Source organism: Nilaparvata lugens, chromosome 3 (assembly GCF_014356525.2).
Source record: "Nilaparvata lugens isolate BPH chromosome 3, ASM1435652v1, whole genome shotgun sequence".
In the NCBI taxonomy this organism is placed as follows: Eukaryota; Metazoa; Arthropoda; class Insecta; order Hemiptera; family Delphacidae; genus Nilaparvata; species Nilaparvata lugens.
The window spans coordinates 57,354,335-57,382,239 of record NC_052506.1 but is presented as its reverse complement, the minus strand read 5'-3'; the positions used below and the strand labels follow the sequence as shown (position 1 = coordinate 57,382,239).

The window sequence follows — 27,905 nt, the reverse complement described above, 5'->3', positions numbered from 1 at the left end:
GATGAACCATTAAACCTATATGGTTCACTAGATTTAATAATGGTCTGATCTATTGCAAATCGAAAATTTTCGTAGAAATTAGTAGTGTTGATAACTAAGCCTATAAAAGGGTCAAAGCGTAATTTTACTCAACATGCCCAGTTTTTCTTTGTCTGGATTAGAACCTCTGATTGGTCATTATAGCCTTTAGTTTGGTTTATTCTTCGCCACAATCAAACTGGGGATTGTCAAATTAGTGCTACGCCTATATGGTATCCAAAGTAAGATCATCTCATCATAGCGCTTAAATCGCAAAAGGACTATATTAGGTCTAGATGCTGAAAAGTATGATCTTGGTCATATTCCGAAGGTAAGGTTTTTTTGTAACAGATAGCGCCTCAATTTTGAAACAGACTTTTGCTATCCATGGATTTAAGACAAGGTGGGAGAAGGTTAAAGAGCCGCGATCCTACATGTATCTAATAATTTTTGTGTTTATTCAGTCAATGTCGATGAAGATTTATATAATTTCTGTTTCTAGTGATAATGTTATAACAGTTGGATCTCAGAGGTGGGTTCGAATTCCTAGCCCGTATTATGACCTCCTGAATATATACGAGCATGTTGTTACAACAGGGCAGATATTATTCTGAACAAATAACGGCTTGCAATGCTCAATTTGATCAGCCAGGAAAATTGTTCATATTGCCTTTTTCTGAAGTGTTAATAATATTCTGTCAAGACAGTTTTGGGATGCAGCTTCCCGTGCAACAATCATATATCGCAAGTGTGAAGCGATCAGTGAATGGTAGGCGGTAAGGGCTGTTTTTTCATCAGTAGTGTTTCTGATACTTTCGTAGATTGCTGAGGGCAACTTTCTGGTGAGATTGTCACATACTGTTGCCAGATCATATTTCCATCCACCATAGATACCTTATATGCCCCACCGCTAGCACACTGCTGTCGCTTAGCAACCCATTATCTTGACTGCAATTATTAAGGGCAAAATTTATGTATGTTGTCTTCTTCTTATTAATGCTAAGTTTGAGTGCATTGCAAATTGATGAGGCCTTCCTCGAATGCTGATTCCAAACTGCCACTACTCACTCAATTTTTGGTAGGAAAAACAATACTTGTATCACTAGCAAAGAGGATGAATCTCTTACCGTCTGAGAGTTTGGTTGGAAAGACATTAATATGAATGAGAGAGAACAGAGGTCCTAGGATTGAACTCTGAGTTAAACTCTTTGTTAATCTCCTGACTGACTGTATGCTTTGTAAGCTATTTCCTCTCTGATAGCTCATTTCTACATTCCAGGCCCGTTTGGCAAAATAGTTCCTGATCCGCCCCAAAGATTTTCAGTTGTGACCGTTTTGAAATAAGAATTACCCGATCAATATTATAGAAGGCTTTCATAAAGTCCAAGTACAAGTCCAGGTGCTGTCCTTTTACACCCCTCCCCTCTGATTCATTTTATGCCACCACACAAATCACCTAGGGTCGTATTGATGCTATGGCCTCTTCTGAATTTAGTTCTCTAAAAATGAGTCACCAATTGGTCATAAACAGTGCGTTCTAATAATTTTGATATAATAAGAAGATTGACAATTGGTCTAAAATTATTTGCAGAGTTTACTTTTTTGTGCTTAGGATGGATCTTGGCTATCTTCAGCCTGCAGGGCACAACTGCTTCCATCCGATAGGAGTTTTTAACCTTTCATCCGTGAATATTGAGGCATTTATCATACCAGTAAGCCAGCCTACTAAAATCCTGTTCATAAAATGTTGCCGCCAAATGAGTTGGAGTGGGCTATGATGTTGTTTTGGAGATCCCTGTTACTTCGGATGTTTTACTTATGGAAAAACTGTACAAGTTACTAGTGATCAAGACAGGTTTGCATGGCGGGTGGTCAAGAATATCCCATTTGACTCGCTTGCCTGTGTCTGTCTCATTTTATGTAATCGGCGGTTGAAAAGAAATGACTCTTACATTCAGAGGATTATGGTGCATTGTAAATATAAGAGAAAGTTCAATTTGATTTTTCCTCTATTGTAGATAAAATAAATCGTAAGATGTATGGTAAGAAGAGCTGAGTTTTGATAAGAAGAGATTTTTAATAAGAAGTAGTGAGTTTGAATGTATATTAGAATTGAGTTGAGGGCGGTCGGGTACTAAAATGTTTATAATTTATCATCAAAAACATATAGAATCAGCAACCAGTAATTAGCTTATCGGGAACAGAACTACTTTTTATCCGGCTCCGTACAGTAAAGCTGAAAAATAACTGTAAATTAAAATTTAGTGGCCATCACCGTGTTTAGCCATCTATGCCATTATGTTTTTTTTTTTTTTACGTGACAGTGTTGTCAAAAACTTCTGTGTGATATTGTATTTTTGACGTGATGAACAACCCAGCTCATCTGGCTCGTTAATGGTCCTACAAATGAAGATTGAAGATATCAACATGTATAGACACACGGCGTAAATCTAGGTCCAGTGTCGTTAAACCTGTCATCAAATTTTTTGTTGGGATCGATTTAGTATGTTAAATTAATCACAGACATTAAACGGCGGTCACTATTGATTTTAAAATAAACAAAGTTTAAAGTAGCACAATTTAGCACAAGTCAGCTGCTTTTTAATCTATTGATGGGTCGATACAGTACTTACCGTATGTACTGATCTGATCCCTAACTGCTTCCAGCATATACGGTAATAATTAATGTTTTACTTTTGTAACATTAATAAACATAACTACTAAATACATATTAGCAAGCCGCCTTCAACTTACCTGAGGTCTTAAACGTTGAACCTCATTTGAAACTCGATTGTACCAATAAACAACACCAATATTAGTTCCTACAGCAAAATGATCTTGGATACAATCTATACAAGTCAATACAACGTTTTCAAGAAATAATCCCTTTCTTGTTTGAATAGGAATTTCTTTTAAAAAGGCACTCAAAGGAGCCCATTCCCTAAGATCTCCATCATCTTCACTACATGGCTCAGACATTTTTATAAGATTATAAGCTCAAATCAATATTATTTGAATTTTTATGAGCTCGAAAAAATTCAAACCATATCATTTATTGAAAGTTAAACTGCACTGGCTCTTACATTAATTATTATAAAATCATATGCAAACTAATGAATGCTAAAATTGAGTCAATTAAAATTACATTTTCAATGATAATAATTGTCATGTTGACGATAGTAGAGTATGCAAAAGTTTCGTCAATTTGTAAAATACATTATAATTACGGAATTAAATAAAAATAAATATCACGAAACTATTAATCACACTTAAAATGCATTAATTGTATTATTTGTGTCCTATTTTAAATTGTATGGTTATGGTACCGTAACTCCAACCATACATCATCATCAGCGTCAAAAGTCATATGATAATCATCTGTGTTATGTGCTCTGTTTTCTTTACCTTCTGTCATCTTTCATGTTTACCAACTGCCTTTAAAAAAGTAATTCAAAAATAAAATTTAGAAAGTTATCATCTAATCCCAATAAAATATCAAAATAAATAACTACTATCAATTACTAGATACAATTTAATTTATATATATGATACAATTTGATGTATTCTCTTCTATTTAACCTCATTTCTCGATTTTTCCTTCACTTAGAACCTTCGAGATCGTTTTCTATCTGACAAATCACTTATTGAAGATTCTACGTTGAGAAAGCTGATCGATCACCAATATTCTTGAAATTTATTATAACGTCGCCTACGAAGTAATCTACAAAGATAATCTGAAGTTACGTAGGCGTCGATTATAATAATTATAATCGTGCCTTGAAGAGGCATTGTTCGTCTTTCGATACGAGAGTCCTCCACTTAATATGCTACGGCATACAAGAAACAATTCACTCGAAGGTATTTACACTTTTACGTGTACACACTGTTATTATAACTATAAGAGTGTACACGTACCAGTGTAAATACCTTCGAGTGAATTGTTTCTTGTATGCCATAGCACATTAAGTGGAGGACTCGTATGGAAAGACGCACAATGCCTCTCCAAGGCACGCGCTTGAGGCTACCTCAGCACGAGTTTCGTGCGCTGGCGTGCTCCCCGGTACTGGGCTCAACTGCACTGCTGTGTGCATCGAGCCTAAGGCTGTGTCGTATCGTTGTCTGTGTCGTTGTATGCTCGATTGCTCGTATCTCGTATAATATGGTCGTATGTCGTATCGTATGTCAATTTGTCAAAGCGTCAAAGGGGTGTATTCGTGAGACAATGTATGATAAGCGGTTTTTATAATATTTTATTTAACAAGTAGTACGAACCAATTAGGTATGATGAGCTGTTGTTATTAAGAACAAAATAATTTCTGAATAGTGGTTTAAAAAATTTCATGTTTTGTCCGGCATTGTTAATTTTCTTTCTAAGATTTAAGATCCGTGCAATCGTGTAGCCTAGTCCTACTCATAATCTGCTAAGCAAGAAATTGTATTTTTGAGCATAATTATGATGGTAAGTAGTGTATTGTTTTTTGAATAAAATATTTTTATAGATTTTCTTGGTTGTATCATTGTATAATTGAATTATGTATTTGAGGTTATGAATGCAAGTTGACTTCTATGTTTCTAGATTTACCGTACCCAATTTTGTAATGTAACTTACTGCAATATAACTTTTTTAGGTTTTCATACATTATAACTTAATAAGTACAAGGTATTTATAGGACTTTATCAAGTCAGAATTAAGAATTGATTTCCAACTTGGCATTGGTAGCCTATAGCTTACGGTTTGAGCAGTGTCGTATACAATACTACTTTTCCTTGTCCATTCAATAATTTTAATTAGCATATCTTATTAAATTTATTTTAAAATCTTTCTTCTAAACTATATCATCTGTCTAATATAAATATCTTTTTAATTACAGATTCATTTGTTTGCATTTTTAGTTATTAAAAATAATTGGAAACTTTTCCTCTTTTTTTGTATAATTTTTTGATGCTATAAGAAATAAAATATTTTGATACATTTATAATGGAGCACTAAAGTATAAATGTACAAAGTATAAATAATACTAATTTTGTCAAAACAATACTGTAATAAGTAAAAAGTAGGTTCTTAGTATAGATTTAACAGGTAGTTCAGGTTTTAATTCTTTCTTATTTTCTATCAGCCACTCATTATAAAGATTTATTTCGGCTATTTATAATCTCTCTATTGATCTATTTATGAAATCATCACAAGTAGAAACGTTTTTTACTGTAGATCTATTATCATTCATCCCCTCATTATTACTAGGCTCAAAATACTTGTGAAGAGTTGCCTTTGTAAATAAATAAATATTATTCTTCATCCATTTTCCATACTACTTGGATCGATGGCGTCATGTCATGAATAAAATATATAAAAAAACTATTTGATGAAGGTGATTAAATTAATAACCAGTGATAGAATTCAAATAAAAAAATTCATTCAAGCCCTTGCTCTTCAACTTGATGGCAATTTAGCCAGATAGAATTTGAGATAAGTTATCATTCAGAAATTGCTGGACATCGTATTGGCCGTGGCTCTAAGGAAACCGGTCACAACCCTCTCAAACACGCTGAGGTCAACTAATTTACTCCTGCAGCCTGTTGAAGTACCATATTCCTACTACAGGGTGATTTTTTAGTCCTGTTACCCTATCTTTAATACATGGTAATTTTTCCCTAATAAAGGGAAATTTTGTTTTGTTGAACGAAGTTGGTAGCCCTACTCACTCAGTATACACAAGGCAGTGCGAGTTTATTATCCTTAAGCTGTGTAACATTTTGTGATGATTCCGGTCGTGTTATGAACAGAATGTCTTTTACCATAGAACAACGGGTTTTCATTGATCGAATAATAAGCAAGGGTTTATGGCCTCCAAGGTCTCCAGACCTCACATCCCCTAATTACTTTTTGTGGGGCTACATTAAGTCTGAGGCCTTCAAAAACAATCCTCACAATATTGATGAACTGAAAGCCAATATTACAGACTTAATCACGAATATTTCCAATATAACCCTGAAAAAGGTTTCTGCTAATATGGTGAAAAGAGTCCGAGCGTGTATAACACCTCAATGGGTGGACATTTTGAGCATATGGTGTAATAATTTTAAGTATCTAAGAAATGTGAGTAATAAAATATAAATTTTCTTTTGTAAATAACAAATATTATTTTTTTATTAATACCCAAATTTCCGTTTATAAATTACATCAAAAATTGGGTAACAGGACTAAAAAATCACCCTGTACTATAACCTACCCGCGATCTCTGAAGGCGCACCTAGGGTACGTCATACAGGTACCTTATGTCTCTATGTCTAGTGTTGTGGTCATGAACATCAACTCAATTTTGTTGACGTTCATAAGGAAAAGAAGGAGGAAGTGACTGACTACATTTAGAATACCCGGCCTAATAAACATGGTATTTCTTTTTCTTTTCATGGTCAAGATGTTTTCTTGCAGTAATGATCCTGGCTGTCCGTTTTTGCAGCTTCAGTATGTCCAAAACCTTGGCTGAATGACCCCACATGAGTAGACCGTAGGAGATATGGCAGTGGAAAATTTCATGATGCACCAAGACGAGACATGCCTCCTTCACATGTCCCCTCAGTCTGAGCAAAATGAATCAGATTCAGGACAGTCTCCTGGTCACTTGCTGAATGTGGCATGGATAAAGCCCAACAGTTTCACTGATCATGAGGTTTTGCTCTCATTTATCTGGAAACGATTTACCAGGACCATGAGGTTGAAGACCGCAGATGCTCTGCCGACATCTCCAACACCCTCTGAATATCAGTGGGTGTCCTACCTTTGTCCTCCCAGTTAGGTATGCCTCCAAGATGTTTAGAGCAGAGTCTACAACGCCCTAGTAGCGAAGCTTCTCGATCAGTATGTGATGGTCAACACTATCGAACGCTCTGCTCAAATCACACAATCTAAGTGCCAGGAACTTACAATCTTCGAACTGGCCAATTCATCAACTCACATAAGAGTGCATTCACTTGAAAATACTAAATAATTGGTCCAATATAATAGTATACTATTTTTTCTATAATGATGATTGAAATAGGTACTGAAATGATAGAAATGAAAGTAATTTAGTCCACATTATACAGTTTAAAAGGTTATGATGTTTGATGAAATTTATTCAGCACAAATTTGATTTGACAGCTACTATTTTGCCAGTATTGTAAACATGGCTCATGTATTTCAAATTATAAAAATTAAATTTAAGTAAAATAAATTTGTAGCCTATATGTCATTTGTACATTGTCTATTTTTGGTACAGTAATTTGAGGTGAAACTATTCAAAATGTTTGAACAATGAAAAACATTTCCATAATCCATATTGCTCTCACTAACTCTTCTGTATCACCTGCTGTGAAGACTATTTCCAATTCATGTTTTTCATAAAATATTTTGTTTCAGGATGGAATTGAAGATGAGAATGAAATAATCAATGGAGAAAACAAAAAGGTATGGCTGAATAAAATGAAATTATTAAATCTAAAGTTTGCGCCAGAGAAACTTACTTATTTGAGAGACAAAAAAAGCAAAATACCTATTGTTTTTATGATATTTTCTTAATAGGCTACAATATCACCTAGTTTTTTCGTGCAGTATCAAAAATGACATTCGTCAAATGGCAACCTCCATTGAGCGTACACCGATCAAGTCATTCTTCTAGTTTTTCCACACTCCACCATAGTAATCAAAATGGCGTTGCTAATATTGTTCTCAGTCTATGTTTACGCGATTCTTGAAACTGTGGCCCTGGAAGCGCATCAGCGCCTTGGTCATCAGTTTTGTGTGGTGTGTTCTCATCTCCCTTTCGAGGTGGGTTTCTTTCCTTGAAATATTCCTGTAGACTGTAGCACGGTTTCCGAACGAGGTAGGTCTAGTTCTGAGTTTGTGACCAAAGCAAGCGTGGAAGCCCACTATCAATTAAATGAACTTGAGAGAGAACTCTTTCGACGGCGAAGGTCAACAAAACATTCTCAAAACAACAAATTTATAGAAACCGTCTTGATGAGGGAACAAATGTGGTCAACCAATCATTCAGCTATTCTATCCGCCCAACAAATCGCTTGGGAGCTTTTTCAAAATTAGACGCACCGCAAAGTTATTATTTCTGCTAACTGTATTTGAAGGTTGGAAAAAATTAATGTTAATCACTTTTAATTTTTCACAAGACTCCTTAATTCGATGATTCTTATCTATGGTTGATTCAGTAGGAAATTATGCGAGTGATTTTAATGGGCAAAACTGGGCTGCAGTGGTTAAGAAAAAAGGACGAAAACCTAGAAAAGCAACTTCTATAGTTAAGGAACAATCTTCGTCTATCACTCCCATGATTTCTGGTAATGTTAATAGAAAGAATAGAAATTTTATTACTGAAAATATGATTGGTGTAGGAAATCTATCAATCGCAAGAAATTCCTTTTTGTTTCAAGATTTGCACCTGATACGACTTCTGATACTCTTTATCAGAGTTTTTAAAAAGTCAGAATATTGGTGATTTCACAGTTGAGAAACTTGTTTCGAATCATCCTGACTCTTACATGTCGTTTAAGATAGTAAGTTTGAAACTGTGTACTAGGCAGACTTCTGGCCAAAAAATACCTACTTTGCTAAATACTTCACAAGAAAGCTTGATGGTAACAATAATTTAAACTTGAAGGCTAAACTAAAAGTAGGAAATACCTAGCTTCTAGCATCAATAGTTCTCAGGAGACTTTATGGTTTGGTGATAGTTCAGTGGAACATTCAGAGACTGATCAATGAACTGCATTGTCTGAACTTGAAATTTGATGTTGACTTACTTTGCTTGAGTGAGCACTGGCTGAGTGAGGCTGAACTTGCTGAGACTACAGTCATGGGCTACACCTGTGTCAGTTCTTATTGTAGAGCTTCTGGTGGTCGAGGTGGGTCTGCTATTCTCTTGAAAAATGGTCTGATTGGTCAAGAAGTTGACTATTTAATTGATCTATCTGTACAGCGTATATGTGAGATCTCAGCAGTTCTAATTGATAAATTCAACGTTATTTGTATTGAAGTGTACAGAGTTCCTGAGACCAGTAATTTTGAGTCTTTCATTGAAACTATTTTTAACATACTTGATAGGCATAATAATAGAAACAAATCCAATGCATCTGTGATACTTTGTGGTGATTTTAATATTGATATGTTTCTTCTCCCTATTTCATCTTCCAAATTTTTTACAAAATTTTCAGCATTCATCTGATTTATTATCAATCGTTTTTGCTTTATGCGGAATCTTCTTTTGTGTAGAAGCATTTCGCTCATCAGTAACCTGTGATCCGAATTAAACTTGAAATTCCAAGTAACGACTTCCATTTTCCTGACTGTATCGTTGCCGTTCTCTATAATTATTATATAATCTATTTCATGTATGTTGCCTACTGGAGATTTCCATGTCCACCATTCCTCAATACTTCCATGATTAAACATGTTCATTATTTTAAGATTGTTACTCATAGCGAAATCTAACATCTTCTCCCCTCTTTCATTTGTAAGCTCTTCTTCTCCGTATCTGCTACTGCTTCTGTTTCCATAACTCCTTGTAACTGCTCTTGCATTGAAATCTCCGATAATAATCAGCTTCTCTCCTGGTTTCCTAAGTGTCATTACTTCTTCTACAGACCGGTAAAACAGATCAACTTCTTCTTCTTCGCTTTCTGTTGTTGGTGCATGTACTTGTATGATTATAAATTTATCATTCCCTACTTGTAAACGGATGAAGGCAACTCTATCCGAAATAGCTTTAAATTCTGTGAGTCCATCTTTCAACCTTTTGTTAATATAGAATCCCACTCCCCTATGCCCTCCTGTGGCTGCTGAATGGCATAAGATATGACCATTATTACGTTCAACTATTTCTTCATATCTCCGTCTTATTTCCGCTAAACCAACTATGTCCCACTTAATTTCCTCCATTGCCTCCTCCAACTCCATAATCTTATCCTCGCCTAAAACTGTTCTCGCATTAAATGTGCCGATGTATAACAATTTTCTGTTACTAATATTTTTATTTCCCTTCCGTTCCTGTATGAATCCAGTCCTTCTTTCTGCCTGTTGCTGCTATGATTGCTTAGTTGAAGTTTCTTTTACTTTCTCATTCCTTCCAGTTCCAACCGATTTCTGAGACCCGTCTCCTGACTCTCCCCGCTCATCTGCCTGTTTGCCATTTATGCTCCTTTCCATGCTTATATTGAAATATTTATCCAGGCTGCTGGCTCTGACCAGTTTCTTCTCTTTATTCGCCAACTGATTTCCTTGTGTACCATTATTGTTCCCTTTTTTCTTCTGGTTCGGAGATGCTTGAGTGAGTGATTCTGTTGAGTGTACTTGAGCCCATATTCCAATACACAAAAAATGGCCGATTTCTATATTCAAAGCTATGTATCTCTGTAACCCCTTATTATAAAAATCATTACCTGATCTTCAAAAGTGCAATAGCATTTTTTCTTTCATCTGCTGTAAACGAATCATGAAAAAATATGTTCGTGAAGAGAGTGAGATTTGATTGTTGAAAAAAATCCGGAAATTGTATATATTTTTCTCATATTAACAGTTATGGCAGTTCTATGATATGCCCGAGTGATCCAAGATGGATTTTAGGCAGCTGAGCTTGTATAGGATGAATTTATCCACAATTTGAAGTCAATCGTGAGTCTCTATGATGTATCAGACTCGTTTTAGAAACTCTTGATCAACAGTAAAATCACGAATAAAATGTAAAAACTGAAATCGTCATTTTTAAAATCTTCTGTAACTTTCGAATTGTATTGGATTCGAAAGTATTATTGATTGGAGTGGGTAGAGGGGACTATTTTAACATCCTCACTTGATTTGGAAATTTTATCAGAAGTATTTCACAAGACATGCAGCTTTGAATATAGAAATTGGCCATTTTTTGTGTATTGGAAGAGGGGCTTAAGTACACTCAACAATAAATTTTTCATTTTTCGACCAAATTTGACTTATGATGTATTTTGGACCGCCTTGACGAGCCGAGAAGATTGAAGTGTAGTACGATGAAATTTGAGCATTGTGTCAAAGTTATGTGTTTGAAATTTTGATCCTTGAGGTGTCCTTAAGCGCGCCTCTCCACTAGGAAATACTGAAACGAAGTGCATCTAACGGGTGATTCTTATAGAACATGATCTCATGAACTCATGTCATTGTGCGAAATATCAATGTGAAGACAATGTAGTTGGTGATGATGGTTGAAGATGAAAATTAGGTGTTTTTCACAATACAAGGAGCATTGTTGTCAAGTATACCTGGTAATCTATTTGAGATAGAGCGCTCTCTCTGATCTCAGATTGTAGAGCACAAAATACGCCCTCCTTGGGATTTTGAATTATACATCTAAATGTCAACAATCGGAAGATATTGTTGATCAAAAACTGAAATTCATCAAAATTGATTTTTCCTTCAAATTTCACTCATTTTTGAAAAATCATAACTCAGTTCTCATTGGAGATAAAGAGTTCCGAATGATCTCATTTTATTCAGAATTTTATGATCTGAAAAAAAGGCGAGAGCAAATTTTTCTGTCCGACTACGAGATTTGGCAGAAATAGCTGAAAACTGGAAGATATGAGACAGCTGGTGATAGCGCTGGAAACACACGAGGTCTGCTATCTCTTTGTAGTGAATGATTCAATAGAACCAACAGTTGCCAACAGTTTGCAATTTAATAATTGAGAATCTAAAATCAAACTTTGCATAGATGGGGCAAAGCTCCTGAAATTTTTACAGATATAGGACTTGTTGCAGTTGATAGAGCTTATCAATGACTATTTCAGGTATGAATTTGATCAAAATCCGTTGAGCCGTTTTCGAGTAAATCGCGAAAAACCCTGTTTTTGAAAACATTTTCGCCATTTCAGCCGCCATCTTGGATTGCATTTGATCGAAATTGTTCGTGTCGGATCCTTAAATAGTGTAAGGACCTTACGTTCCAAATTTCAAGTAATTCCATTAACTGGGAGATGAGATATCGTGTACACATACACTCATACACACACACACACACACACACACACACCACACACACACACCACACACACCACACACACACACACGCACACGCACACACACACACACGCACACACACACACACCACACACACACACACACACACACCCACACACGCGCACATACACACACACACACACACACACACACACACACACACACACACACCACACACACACACACACACACACACACACACACAGACAGACCAATACCCTCTTTCCATAAGCTGAGGCCATGATTCTAGTTTAGAGTTTGGAGTTATTGATAGAAAACATTTTTTTTACATTTTTCTTTTTTAATCTGATGGTCAAAATTGCAACAAATATTATTGAAAAGAAATTGATTTCTAAAATCATGAAAAGTGAGAAATGAAGTTTGTAGGAAATCAGCATTATGGCAGTTTATTTTGTTAATTTCAACACACCGATTTTTTGCCAACACAACACAGAATGTTCTCTGATGGGTTGATTGGATTGGCGTATCGACGGCAGCCAGACCTGATAACAGCGCTCACACTCACATTCCGGGACGGCACGTCACGGTACGATACAGACCAATACCCTCTTTCCATAAGCTGAGGCCATGATTCTAGTTTAGAGTTTGGAGTTATTGATAGAAAACATTTTTTTTACATTTTTCTTTTTTAATCTGATGGTCAAAATTGCAACAAATATTGCAACACACACACACACGTAATTTAGAAATTTGGGTATCTTAATTTAATTTTTTTCGGAAAGCAATACTTTCCTTACCTATGGTAATAGGGCAAGGAAAGTAAAAATCAGAACTACAATATAAATTGCATGCACCAATGTATGTAGTGACTGGACTATTATGGAAATACAGCAATAGACTGGCTTCTCCACACATCTGTGTAATCACTTGTCAGCTGATTTATGATGAATATTCTATAGTCTGATTTTCACTCTTATATTGGCGTATGAAGGAGGCTCATTTTTCCTTTTATATTATCCTTGAAATGCAAATTTCCAAAAACGTTGTATATATGTCGACGCGCAATTAAAAAAGGAACATACCTGTCAAATTTCATGAAAATCTATTACCGCGTTTTGCCGTAAATGCGCAACATATAAACATATAAGCATTTAAACATTCAAACATTTAAAAATTTATTTAGAGAAATGCCAAACTGTCGAGTTGAATCTTAGACCTCACTTTGCTCGGTCAATTATATCCAAGAAATGCATAGAATTTTATGGGACAGATAAGTTGTGCTGCAGATCGTTTTAACAAACTTCTTAAGCTGCGTACAAACTTATGCGCCCGTCCCACACTTTTCATCAGCTGATGCCATGCTTATTCATCATCGCAAATTCTTGATTAGCCTCCTATCTTCATTTCAGTCCTTTATGTATTTTCAGTATTGTACTTTGATTATAAAATCAACTATAATCAGAAATAGTGAGTGACAGATGTAATAACTATAGCATCAGCTGATGAAAAACGTGAGGCTTGTGTTTGTGACACTTAAGTCTGTACGCACCTTTAAGCCGCTTTCACACTCTTGCCAAGTGTGGATGTGTGGATGGCCAATATGCCAGCGCTCGCCTTCACTTGCCTGTATGACACTGACCACTTGGCAAGCCAGAGTGTGGCGCTTGCATAAGGCTGTGACATTATGCGCCACGAACATCAGCTGATGAAAAGCGTACGATGTGTGTTCGTGGCACTTAAGTGTACACAGCTCAAGAAACTGGGCATGAGGCTACTAAAATGCCCTACAAATTCAAGCTTATGTGGAACATTATTTAGAGGTTGGTCCTTTTGACCTTGAAACGTTCAAAGCGTTCGAGGCGTTTTTTCCTAAGAATTCGCTTATAATAACTAAATAAGCTATTTGATCTATTACAATAGACTATACTGGACTGCTCGAGACCATTTTTGAATTTAGACTTGTTTTTGAAAAGTTATTGTTTTATCTCTTCAAATACACTAAAGAAAACCATTGGCTCATTCTAGCAACACATCATTATTCAGGTACACATCTAGGAATATTCTGACATGATTAGCAATGAGAATATTTTCATACTGAATTGGATTACCGTAAATATTCTTGAATAGCCTTCATTCTTTATCTCAGTATTTTGTGTATAATTTAGTGTGGTTTGTTTGCAGACTGGACGCTCCGAAACCGTAGATCTCACCGACAATTCTCTCCTAGTAGACATTTCTGATGCTCTCAGTGAAAAAGATAAAGTCAAATTCACTGTTCATACTAAGGTGAGAATTAGCCAGAACTTTAGTAGAATTCTCTATGTTCTTGTGATGCTACTTTTTCTCCCTGAGAAAATCTGTTGCCCAATGGTTTAGGTAAAGATGACAATTCCAAAAAGGGAGAAAACATGAAGCCAATCATGCACGTAAATTTCTTCACGATCTATACTAATTATTCCAATAATTGAAATAAATAACCTGATTTTACCTTCATTCAGTGGTTTACTTCAAATATATTTCAACATAACCCATAATATTCAATTATCTATTCTACAAAACTAAAATGGCGTACGCTGGCAGATTTACGCAAAAGATTGATTTCTATCTTGTTGTTGTCTATTTCATATTATCTAGATATGATAACTTCCACTCATACACAAAAATAGTACTTGAGGATATGATTTTGCAGAGAATACGCCTTTAGATAGTACATTTTAGGAAAGTCCTACCACATAAATAAATGGAGATTAGTTTGTATATATTCAAACAAGAGATACAAGAAGAAATTATTATGAATCCTTCATTATTAATGAATACATATATTGCAAATTGAAATTAAAAGGGATACCAAAATCATAACTCGACTCCATAGCTCAATCCCAATCTCATGTTTTCAACTTTAAAATAGTTTATAGATTTCAAAGAATTAATCATGAAATTGGATATTTAATAGCTACTTCCAAATTTAAAATAAATTTCACATTACATGCACCTATTGATAACTCTCATCAGGAGTGCATAATACTTCTTCGAAGTATATTTAGAATTATACTTATTGTGCATGAATCTTGCAGTACTTCAATTTTCTGCTTGTAATCTATAATTTTCTATAATATTATAAAGGAAGGAACTAGCTTATACATGTACGGGATAGGAAATACACGTTTGACGCATTATCACTCATCAACCAATGAATTGATTAACTTACAATTTTTTATAAAGATTCTGAATTTACCGAGAATAGATATAGGCTTATTTTTTTAATAAATAAATTAATTTCAATTTAATATAACAAATTTATTTGATTTGTGATTCAAAGTTATCGCAACAATTGAAGCCCAACCAATCAGAGCTTTCTCCAAGTGAATCCATGGCGTGGTTGGTAGAACGCGCGACTCATGAATGAAAGGTTGCGGGTTTGAGACCAATCAAACTCTTTTTTGTTGAGCGTTTTCAACTATGTTGAAAATTATATTTGAGAAAATATTTTTTTCATGTTTCTTGGACATATTATGGAGATTGCATTTCACAACACAAAATTTTCCCTAGTGAAAATTTTGCACGGGTTATCTGCTAGTTTCTTATAAATGTGAGATATTTTCCTCACGCTTCTCATACTATTCGTATTGTTTCAGACCACGTTACCAGACGCACGGGTTATCTGCTAGTTTCTTATAAATGTGAGATATTTTCCTCACGCTTCTCATACTATTCGTATTGTTTCAGACCACGTTACCAGACTTCAAAAAAACTGACTTCACTGTAGTTAGGCAACATGAAGAATTCGTTTGGCTTCATGATCGCTTCGAAGAGAATGAGGAATATGCTGGTTTCATAGTGAGTACGCAAAATATGTTTATTTAAAAATTATTCAAGACAAATTCTGACTTGAAAATTTCATTTATTTGTTTGAATTGACTATATTCATGGGTTCTAATTCTGTGTATGTTCAATTTTTGTCGGTGGTTATCTCTAAACGTTAGTTATTTTGTCATGAATTTAAAGTTTTTGTGTGAGTATTGCGATAACTTGAACCTATTTTCTTTTAAATTGTTGATAGTTATGGATTTCAAAGTAAAATTGTTAATGTGTTTGAAAGTATCATTTTAATTAAATTTCTTTTTAGCTGAATTGGAGGTTATATTATCATCTTTGATTGGACCATTTGATGAAATAAGGAAAAATATAAGTTTTCTTTTCTTTTTGACTTGATCTGATTCTCAACTTCTAATGTGTTTATAAAAGAAATAAATTAATTATTTTAGGAAATTGGCGTGTGTCATACAAGGGATTTGTTACTGGTAGCCTATTCAGTTTCAAATAGGTTTATGTCTGCAATATCTGTTTCTAATAAATTTCCCAGCAACATCTTCCAAACATGTTTTTTCTCTATTCAGAACAAAATAATCATGATAGCCTACAAAAGTATTTTTTCATAGTAATCTATTAATTCTGTCCAATTCATAGTAATGCCACTACCGCTTCAATGATGAGAATTATTCTGATTATCATTCTACTCTCATAAGAATAAAATATATTGGAATCATTTTTATTGTAAATGTGAACAAAAATAATGGGTTGATACTGCAAGTAATAATGTTGAATGAATATGTTTCAGATCCCACCTGTACCACCTAGACCTGACTTTGACGCATCTCGTGATAAATTGCAAAAATTGGGTGAAGGAGAAGGCACCATGACCAAAGAAGAATTCAACAAAATGAAACAAGAGCTTGAAGCGTAAGAATTACAATTTTTCATTTGTGAAGAATACTCTAATTGAACCTAATTTCATGGTTTGCAGTTTTTATATGGTTATTCCATCTGTTCGATTGCAGCATTTCGCTTTTTTCCTTGATTCACTTTCACTTTTTAATTTATCTTATTATGAAAGTACTATTAATCCATTTCTTACTTCACTCTCCAACCACTGCAAAACGATAAATTAAATTAAATATCTAGTATTTGATAATTAATGAAAAAATGTCCATTCAATTAACCTTCCATTAAGAATTTATTTCATTTTCTGAGTCAAGAGTCAAAATGTTCAAATAATAATAATGCACCGAGAGCTCAACCTTTATTACTTTCTTAAAATTATTAGGGCTGAATTAAAACTGATATTAAAGCTGAGCTGAATTAAAAGCTGATATTTTCGACATAAGTTTTTTCAGCAGATCACACTATTGTAAAGTATATTATCTTTGATTGTTTAAATAACTTGTTTTAACAATAACCAATCCGTTCCAATTTATCCATTTATTTTTGCTATATTTCCTAACATAAACTTTTTCTAGATAAAAGCGCATTTCTTAGCGACAAAAGATGTACGTTTAGTTTGCACTCCATTTCCAGTAAACTATCTATAACTTACCGTTCCTGCAGTCTATATTTTTTGGACTGGAATTGTTGAAATGTAATAATAATGTTGAAATGTGCAAAGTTACTAATTACGTACCATGTTATTTATCTAAATTTGGAAGTTGAATAGTTATTGATTCGCCTATTTTTTCTTTACCTATGATTTTGATGATAAGTGCCTTTATGAATGAATAAATGAATACTTTCCTAAATAAATAAATCAATATTCAATTGTCATGATTTACAATCCATTTACAGAGAATATCTTGCAACTTTCAAGAAAACAGTGGCAATGCATGAAATCTTCCTCACTCGTCTAGCCCAGCATCCAGTTTTCCGACGTGATAAAATTTTCCATGTTTTCCTAGAATATGAGAAGGATTTGACCGTGAGATCTAAAAATAAAAAAGAAGTGTTTGAGGTGAGTGTGAACCTACTAATGATTAATTCTGATTTGTCAATCCTTATGCTATGTTAACTATGAACACTTTATTATCTGGGTTTATTCCAACTACTTTTCTAATTATTATTATGTTCAAGCCAAGAATTTTACTTTTCAAAAGATGAGCGACGTACTAGATATAAGAGAGATCAGAATGGCATACTTTGCATATGTCCAGTCCCTTTTGGAGTTTGGTATGGGAAGTTGCATGGGATGGCGCTTGCAAGACAGTACTTCAGCCATTCTTTATTTTCCAGAAAGCCAGTAGCTCTGAAAAATCCCCGTTTCTCGACTAACATTCTCTTTGAGGAGAGTGCGGTCCTGAATGTAAGACAGCTCTTAATTAAAAAACATTTTAACGCATTTATTTTCAAACATAAACATTCTTGGGCCCATTACACATATGCATCAAACGCGGTATGCTATAAAACTGGTATTACAGCTAAACCCCTACAGAGATCTCTTACACAAACTTCTATATTTCACACGTTCTGTATCGTAACTTGGCTCGTCACTTCTCACATCAGATAGTATTTCAGGACGTCTCGAAATCCTTATTTAAATAGAAATTAAATAAATTTCTAATACAGCTGGGAGTAGAAATTGCAGAAAACATCACAACAAATTATAATACCCACCTTCATCGATGAATTTGCTGGTGGTGACAACAACCTACCTGCCTACTGTTCTTTTAATCTCTAATTAATCTTTTTTTGAGCTGCCCAATAATTCACTGAATGTAGTAATGATAGTCAATAAGCTTTTGAATGCATCAAAGTTCGTGTTTCCTTCCTTTCTATAAACATCTGAGTATGCAAATTGTTTGCGCACAGGCATTTGCCATGCAGACCATTTTCTAAAACGTCATTTAGCTTAGTGTATTCATGAGATTGTTTTCATTTTTTGTTATTGTTTGTATTGAATTTGTGTTTGACTACATTATATTTTTATTTTGTAAATTGCATTGGGTTACCGGCTAGTACTTGATAAAGCAATTTCATTACAAGTCCTTAGTTTTTAAAATAACGTTTAAATTACTCCTCTCCATTAACAAAACATAAAAACATAACACTTTCATAAATCACGTCCATTTTCCACTAAGGAATCATTGAAATGCTCAAGTGCATCATTTATCGCAAATGTAGGTTTGTGATTTGTGAAGTTTAATGAGTAATGCATAATATTCATTAGGCACCGAGCTTCGCTCGTTAATTTATTGACTTTTGATAAACCGAACACAATTCTTTAAAATGATTGGGGAAGTACTAACAGGCACAGCCCAAAACTGTTTTTTCCCGAATTTTGATTTATACACTATAAATAGTCCAGAAAGTAGGTTATGTTCCATACACTTGAATTCAGGTTCAATTTTCTGTTCAAACATTTGAAAACAAAAAAATTATTATTTAGATTATATACAAACCAAATTGAATAACAAAATAACACTCACTAATCACTTGAAATTGTCAAATAATGATCAACTTTGAAAATTATGATATACTCTAGTTTAGAAGGATTATCATATCATGTCTAGCTAGATAAAATTTCTCGCTGATTGATTATGATTACACAGCTGGAAATAATTCTGTGTCTCTCCCACACAGGCACACGCACCTTCTGTTATCGAGAGACGACGAAATTATCATCTGTTTTCCAAGGATGAATTATCCTTTTAATGTCGTTCAGCGAGTTTTCCAAAGAATGAGACCTAGTGCAATCGAATCTTTATATCATAAACCTACTATGTTCCAAATTTCGTGAAAATCGTTTGAGCAGTTTTCGAGATTCGTAAAACATATATAACCAGATATAAAAATAACCAGATATATACAGAAATTGCTCGTTTAATATAATAGGATTCCCGTGCAGAACTCGATTGCACCTTGAACCTATTATCATAATACAAAGTGAACGATCAATTTCTTAATTCAGAGATCAAACTAGGAGAAGGAATCCAGTGTGAAAATTGAATATTTTTCTAATGTATTTATATTTTAGCTAGAATGCTTCTAGTTGATGATGGCCTCAATTATATTGTTAGTGTAAAACTTTATTCTTTCGGACTTATGTAAATTACTAATCATATATAAATAATATTGGTTTCTAAAAAATGTACTATTGTTATGATATAAATAATAAAATAAATAATGTTTTCTCGATTGACATTTTTGGGATTTTGTTTTTTTCAGAGCTTAATGAAATCATTATCGAAGTCAACTGATGAATTCCTCTTATCTGCAACAGTGAAAGATGTTAATGATTTCTTCGAACAGGAGAAAAACTTTGTAATTGATTTTCATTCCCATTTGAAGGAAGCTACTGAAAAATCTGATAGAATGACTAAAAAACATAAAGGTAAGTTGAAGCGATACCTTTTATTAAGTTATATCGCTCAGTGATTCTAAAATGTTGGTAAAGCTGCCGTAACTTTATGCTGAGTAATCGGGCGCTATAACTACTGTAAATTTTACAACTTAATGTGGTGGTCATGAATAAGAAATAAATTATTTTAACTATTCACTTGAAGCATTGGACTTGCCTTACTGCAGACCACTAATACATTTCAATCCGGGGTCAAAAACATAACAAGTAGTAACATACTTACATACTTACATTATCCATTTTACCTCGTATATTAGGTAGCACTTGATGTGTTTTATGTGTGCAGGTGGGAAGGTTGGTTATTTGTACATTGGGCTTTTCCTTTGTTGGTCGTGAGGAAAGATAAGAAAAAGAATCGGAAAGTCAAAATGCTGAGAATTATGGTTTACATTACGTGTTTGAGAATGGTTTATTACTAATTATTGTTCAGTCTCTGCTTTGATGAATGCGCTAATTTTCTCTAGGAATATTGAGTTCTGGTGAAGGTTAAACAAGGAGGAATAAAAGTGAGAATCATTTTTTCCTTCAATAAACGAAATTTGCAGAAAATTTGACAACTCAATTGTCCCTGGAGTTGATTACCGATCAACAATGTTTAAGATTATCCAATTTGTTGAAAATTATGAAACATTTTTATAACTTGCTAGAAATTGGAGAGACTTTCTCTCAACCTCCAATAACAAATACTGTATTGTAGTTTTTTTCGAGGAAACTCAAAATAATATTTGCGATAAAAACTCATTTGCAGACGTAGCTGACTCATTCATCAAGATTTCTAGTTGCCTCCTGCAACTTGCTACTCACGAGCATCGCGATCTCGAAAAGTTCCTCACCAAAATTGCTGAAACATTTGAAAAAGCAAGGGTAAGCCAAATTATTACTCAAATTGTTTTATTTTGCAATCAACGATTGCACTATGTTTTGGATGTGACTTCTTGCAGGCCTCTACTCCTCCGTCTTACTCTATATTAAATACAGATTACAGTCTCTGAACTCTATTGTACAAATCTTGTACATTATTATTATTAATAGCGTTTAGCTTGGATTGTGAGGAGTCCCGTAGGAAGTTTGACTTCGCCGACATAACCACACTCTCCCATCACAGAAAACTGTGATAGTTAATCTTGATTTTCACATACATTTTATTTTGAAAAAGTTTCTTTTGATTTTAGAAAGCTAAAAACACAAAACAAATCACCAAAATCACTAATTCACGTCCGGAAAATTTATAATTTTTCAATTTTTTCTTAGAAATTTTGTACAATATCTAAGTTTCTTCCTAAGTACTCTACACTAGTAGTTCTGTGAACAGTAGACCTCACGCAGTATTTTCATCCACAAGTACCTGATTGAAACTATAGATCTTATGTAAATACAGCAATAGACTGGCTTCTCCACACATCTGTGTAATCACTTGTCAGCTGATTTATGATGAATAATTCTATAGTTTGATTTCTACTCTAATATTGGCGTATGAAGGAGGCTCCTTTTTCCTTTTATATTATCCTTAAAATGCAAAATTTCTAAAAACCTTGTATATACGTCGACGCGCAATTAAAAAAGGAACATACCTGTCAAATTTCATGAAAATCTATTACCGCGTTTCGCCGTAAATGCGCAACATAAAAACATAAACATTCAAACATTAAGAGAAATGCCAAACCGTCGACTTGAATCTTAGACCTCACTTCGCTCGGTCAATTAAATATAGATTACAATTCCTGAAATCCATTTTACAATTTTTTTACAATTTCCAATGTTTGACATTATCACGTTTTCCAATTTTACTTTCCTTGCCCTATTACCATAGGTAAGGAAAGTATTGCTTTCCAAAAAAAATTAAGGTACCCTAATTTCATGTTTTCCATACGTTTCAAGGTCCCCTGAGTCCAAAAAAATGATTTTTGGGTGTTGGTCTATGTGTGTGTATGTGTGTGTGTGTGTGTGTGTGTGTGGTGTGTGTGTGTGTGTGTGTGTGTGTGTGTGGTGTGTGTGTGTGTGTGTGTGTTGTGTGTGTGTGTGTGTTGTGTGTGTGTGTGTGTGTGTGTGTGTGTGTGTGTGTGTGTGTGTGTGTGTGTGTGTGTGTATGTGTGTGTGTGTGTGTGTGTGTGTATGTGTGTGTGTGTGTGTGTGTGTGTGTGTTGTGTGTGTGTGTGTATGTGTGTATGTCTGTGAACACGATAACTCCATTCCTAATTAACCGATTGACTTGAAATTTTAAACTTAAGGTCCTTATACCATGAGGATCCGACAATAAGAAATTCAATAAAATCCAATTCAAGATGGCGGAAAAAATGGCGGATAATTACTAAAAAACCATGTTTTTCACGTTTTTCTCGAAAACGGCTCTAACGATTTTCTTCAAATTTATACCATGGATAGCTATTTATAAGCCCTATCAACTGACATGAGTCTCATTTCTGGGAAAATTTCAGGAGCTCCGTAATATTCTTGAGAAAAATGGCGGATAATGACTAAAAATCCATGTTTTTCACGGTTTTCTCGAGAACGGCTCTAACGATTCCCTTCAAATTTATACCATGGATAGCTATTTATAAGCCCTATCAACTGGCATAAGTCTCATTTCTGGGAAAATTCCATGAGCTCCGTAATATTCTTGAGAAAAATGGCGGATAATGACTAAAAAACCAGGTTTTTCACGGTTTTCTCGAAAACGGCTTCAATGATTTTCTTTAAATTTGAACCATGGATAGCTATTCATAAGCCCTATCAATTGACATGAGTTTTTTTCCTGGGAAAATTGCAGGAGCTCCGTAATATTCTTGAGAAAAATGGCGGATAATTACTAAAAAAACATGTTTTTCACGATTTTCTCAAAAATAACTTGACCGATTTTTTTCAAATTCATACCCTGTTCAGTTATTTATCAGCTCTATCAACTGGCATGAGTCTCCTTTCTGGAAAATCAATGGGGGGTCCACCCCATCCTTGGGAAATGGACTTAGTAACCTCCTTCTCGTGCATGAGGTAGGTAGGTAGCGCAGTTCATAAAAAGAACACATAGTCGAGTTATTTCATCTGTAGAACAGCTGTTTTGACGACTTTAAAAAAATGACGACTAAAAAATCATCGAATTTCACAATTCACACAAAGAAAAAGTACTTTGAAAACAATTATATATACACATATACAGAAGTCTGATCGTAGTTTCAAATATGAGCAAGGAAAGTTGTGTGAGTGTACCACACCAGATTTTTTACTCCAGTACTGAACACTATACCCGTAAATTCCTAAAATTGTAATGTCGAATTGAAGTTTAATTGAAAATAATAATACATAATTTTTTAAGAAATTTTTAATTATTGCTACTTCAATCCTAGAAACATTTATTGAAAATAGCGAATCACTATACTTTATATTAGAAGATCTGGAAGATCTGTAAGTAGGTTATGGAGCAGATTATTCTAGTTTTTCTACTGGCTATGATACTTGATATTATCATATATTTACTGTATATATTTCCCTTTTTTTCACTAACATCTGTACAGGTTGTATTTTTAAAAGTAAATTATTTAAATATTAGTTTCTAAGAAATGGCTTTCCTCATTAAGTTATTTTACTGTAATTGATGACAACTGTATTATATTTCAATATTGTCCGCTTATTAGAAAAACGCGCAAATAAGACATTATTGTAATATCTTAACAAGCATTTAAACAAGCTATTTTACATCTCATATGCGAAATCAGTTTATAGATTTGCTTGTTCCTCCGTTCTATTTGTCTGAACTCTCTGGAACCCAGGTTTACCCAGTGTGATATGATAATTCATCTTAAAACTATTTCGAAAACTTCGAAATTTCAAAGTTACTTCATTTATTTGTTCTTAATTTCATTATCAAGGATGGCACAATCCGCCACATTAAAAATCGTCATACAATACATAGGTATAATACAGCAATACAGCCAACCAGCCAGTATAGTGAATACTGTTATCTCAGAATCTTATATCAAATCATCACAATGAAATACCTATCTAAATAGTGGGACAATCAGTCAGCTGAATAGGCTGTGGTCATTTGATAATTTGTTTACTTGGATAATCAACGTAGAGTTCTTTTTCGTAAAAATTGGTCCTTTATTGCTCAACCCTTATAAATTGGACCAGTGTTCTAAACCTGGTGTTGTGCGAATGAATATGTGTACCAGTTAACTCGTTACTTAGGTTGGCTAGACTCTACCAAACACATTTCCCTTTTTCACAATTTCATCTCTCATTTTTGCAAGGCTAGTTGACTTCTTTTTCTTCTGTTCTGCGGCAGTCATTCGATAAAAATAGTGTTAATCTTTCTCGCCTCATTATTTTGCCGCATGTGCTTCTCTCTAAAGATATTCTACTTTCAAACTTTTCAAAATTGTCTTGGTTCCTACACTGGGTAGATGAAGTATTGTATTAATATTTAATTCCTCATAATATTTGATATTTTTAAATAATATTAATATTTTTTAATTCTTAATTTACAGAAAGTTGAAGGCCGAGTTGCTTCTGATGAAGACCTAAAACTATCTGATGTTCTGCGATACTACATGAACGATTCATTTGCCGTTAAACGACTCCTTTATCGTCGATTACGCTGTCTTTCAAATTACGAAGCAGCAAACAGAAATTTAGAGAAAGCTCGTGCTAAGAACAAGGATGTCCTTGCTGTAAGTCAAATTTTCCATATTCTATAAATTATTATAAGTGGAGTAATTTCCACTACTCAGTCTAACGAACTCACCGAATTGCTAATCCAAAAATTAGAAGAAACTCTGGTAGCCTTAGCCACGGCCACCAGTAGTTATTTTCAGTTTAGCTATTTCACTTAGGTATCTCCCATTTTAAAATTCAATTTTGTTTTTACCACAGAACCTGTCGCTCATTAGCTTTTACTGAATGTATTTATTTTGGAAAATGCATATATTTGTGTGAAACTGGTTAAATACTGTTTCTAATGTTAGTATAACTGGAGCTGGAGTAGTGATGACGTTTTATTTCTTGTGCACAGCAGTTGAAATAGTGAAGGCCAAGCTTTTAAGTTTAACGTTGTCACAGGAATATGCTACAGGATTTTTTGATATAAGGATAATTTTAAGAGGATTGTGGCCACCTCGATCCCCTGATCTGTTTAGCCTTGAGCAATTTGTGGTTTGTAGCAATTAATACGTGGTTCATTTCAATCTTTTTATTTTGATGTTGAATCTTCATTGTTAAGTTAATTTTTTTAAATAAAACTAGTTTAGGGCAAAGTCAACTTATCCTTAATAACACAATATGGTAACCATAGAAAGTACTGCGTCAATAACCAAAAGCATTATGCTGATCAACTAACACTGAAATACTAATAACCTGAAGTGCATTATTCAATATGAATTATTGTAGTGAGTAAAACGAGATATTTAAATAACTTCTCTCTCTCCACCCAATGCAAGCAAATGCTTCTCTTTTCATTGAATTGATAATTAAACAAATTATGTCCATCTTCCTTGTCGATTCTTTGTACAGCGTCTGATTTTTATGGTAAGAAATTGGTTTGTATATTTATTGCTTGTTGGGTTAGCTATGACATTAACATGTATTATTTTCTCTTTAAAGGCCCAAGAAGTGGCAGATGTGAGTAAACTTCATTGATACCCTCCCAAGTTTCAATATTGTTACCTCACAGCCTGTTGCACGAAAGCCAATCAAATAAAAAACTAAATATTGGTTAATTTAACATCTAGAACGACTAATTCTTTATTTATATTGCACAACATTAGGACCTCTTGAAACGTCATAGACTTTTTGTATGCTTTGGTTACTTATGTATCCTTTTGGATATCCTCATACATTTGTCGTAATGAGCTCGGTTGTAGTGGAATGTAAGCTCATTTGCATATATGACGTGTCTCATGTTCTCTTTTCTGCAAGTCTATGTATGCTAGCTTCTCCACGACGACGAATGTGCTCACGTTTTTTGACACATTTCCTAACTTGAAGATAATATGCTACTAGATTACATACACCCTACTTCAGTTTACAACTTATAGTTTTACTTCAAAGTAAATAGATGTGCCTTAAGTTAAGCCATTCTGCCTAGGATTTATCCGAGCACTTTCTAAAATTTAGACTAAACGTTTGTTTTATTCTTTGTTGTTTATAGGCGACAAAGGATACTTTTATAGGCGTTTAAAAAATTATTTTTTCTTTGAAGGCCATATAAGTTAAGAAAACGTTTCTTGAAAAGTACTGATTTGAAAATGAGTATGAATTATTAGTGGGATTCTATTTTTGGTTATAGTTATCCCTTGAATCGGCTCATCAAATCACCCTCGCACTTTCCATTACCCATGCACAAGCAAAAATCTCATGCGGGCATCATCCGCAATATCATTCCAGTTCTGGTAATCTTAGGTTATCCCTTTCAATTGTTCTTTTTATTTAACACAATTTATTTCGTAATCCTCATTGAATCTATTCATTTCGCTGAGATATAAATTGAATCGGCTTTCGTGCAACTTGCTCTTAGTCTTGCAGTTCATTGAATTGCTTGCATGTGTATTTATACATCCTGCGTGAGTAACTCGATTGTTTTGTTGTGAATAGATTGCTACGAAAATCTCCATACTTAATTTATTTTTATTTCTATTTTTTAGGAAATTTGGATTAGACAGGTTAGAGATATTTGTAAAAAAATTAGATTACAATCCTTCACAATATCGTTTTGGTTTTTAGTAGGTCATCGACAGCAGAAACATTCTGCAAAACAGAACTTCTGTGTCACTATTGAACATTTAAGCTACCTCATCATGTGTAACAATACCTTTTGTTGGTGGGCTGTAATTTGTAACAAGACATTCAATTCATTTGTAATGAGGTTAAGCTGTGTGTCAAGATTATTTTTATCTGTTTATTTCAAAATAACAAGATTCATATATATGAGTTGCTAAATATAGGCTTGTTAAACAAGTAGGTTGAAATTTCATTCTATTTATATTCTTCTCAACTTAAATATTAGGTGTTACACTTTAAATAATATTCATTATATATTCAACTTACTTAGCTATGATAATATATGATCCATAACAATTGGAAAAAAACTCAGTTATGTATGGTTGCACAAGAAATCATTTGCGTGTAATATTTACGTAGTCGTTTATCAAAGTTCTTTGATGAATATTTCTGAGTCTGCTTTAATCCATGGTCATATGCTTTATTCATGATCCATGACTAAGTCAAACGCAGAAATTACTAGGTTGAGCGTGATTTGGTTAACCATCAGTATAGCCAAATCTCTACCTCGTTAATTATAATTGTGGCGGAGATATTCAATGATTTCAGTTTACATCAATATTTTAAAACATACTATATTGTAGTAATTATGCTTTGATTGTACGCCTATTAAGAAATAGCTTATTGTATTGTGAATATGCATTGATGCCCAATATATTGTTGATTAGACACTGTATTCGAACATATATTTGAATGCAGATTAGATGAACCAAATAATAGTTTTTTATATTTGATTAATAATATTCTTTAGTACAAACCATCATTATTAGGCATGATTTTGCACGTGGCTGGATGATGCAAAATTTTGAACTCTACAATCATTCATGAATAAAGAACATTGTTATAGAGTTTGACTTGCTTGTACACTATAGTAAAATTGATTTTTCTCTTGAATGTGTATAGTAGAATGTCATTGATGAGTGCGTCGAGCATGCC

At 33.9% G+C, this 27,905-nt stretch overlaps 2 protein-coding genes across 3 annotated transcripts in view; one reads left to right on the top strand and one right to left on the bottom strand.

Annotated features, from left to right (window-relative positions):
* Window positions 1–3,371, bottom strand: part of LOC111054204 (tectonin beta-propeller repeat-containing protein 2) — a 38,070-nt gene extending 34,699 nt beyond the window's left edge. Inside the window, exon 1 of the mRNA XM_039422843.1 lies at window positions 2,773–3,371. Within this exon, the coding sequence (XP_039278777.1) occupies window positions 2,773–2,997 (225 nt within the window). The 5' untranslated portion in view covers window positions 2,998–3,371. The remainder of the gene's footprint in view (window positions 1–2,772) is intronic.
* Window positions 3,372–3,896: 525 nt separating this feature from the next.
* LOC111054209 (sorting nexin-6) overlaps window positions 3,897–27,905 on the top strand; it is a 47,511-nt gene continuing 23,502 nt past the window's right edge. The window contains exons 1-10 of one of the 2 annotated variants that reach the window (XM_022341187.2): window positions 3,924–4,477; window positions 7,418–7,465; window positions 14,195–14,299; window positions 15,740–15,850; window positions 16,632–16,753; window positions 17,633–17,795; window positions 20,006–20,171; window positions 20,947–21,062; window positions 24,683–24,865; window positions 25,794–25,811. In XM_022341187.2, coding sequence (XP_022196879.1) covers window positions 4,472–4,477; window positions 7,418–7,465; window positions 14,195–14,299; window positions 15,740–15,850; window positions 16,632–16,753; window positions 17,633–17,795; window positions 20,006–20,171; window positions 20,947–21,062; window positions 24,683–24,865; window positions 25,794–25,811 — 1,038 coding nt within the window. In that variant the 5' untranslated portion in view covers window positions 3,924–4,471. Of the gene's footprint in view, window positions 4,478–7,417; window positions 7,466–14,194; window positions 14,300–15,739; window positions 15,851–16,631; window positions 16,754–17,632; window positions 17,796–20,005; window positions 20,172–20,946; window positions 21,063–24,682; window positions 24,866–25,793; window positions 25,812–27,905 lie in introns of both variants that reach the window. The other variant, XM_022341188.2, reaches the window with a different exon arrangement.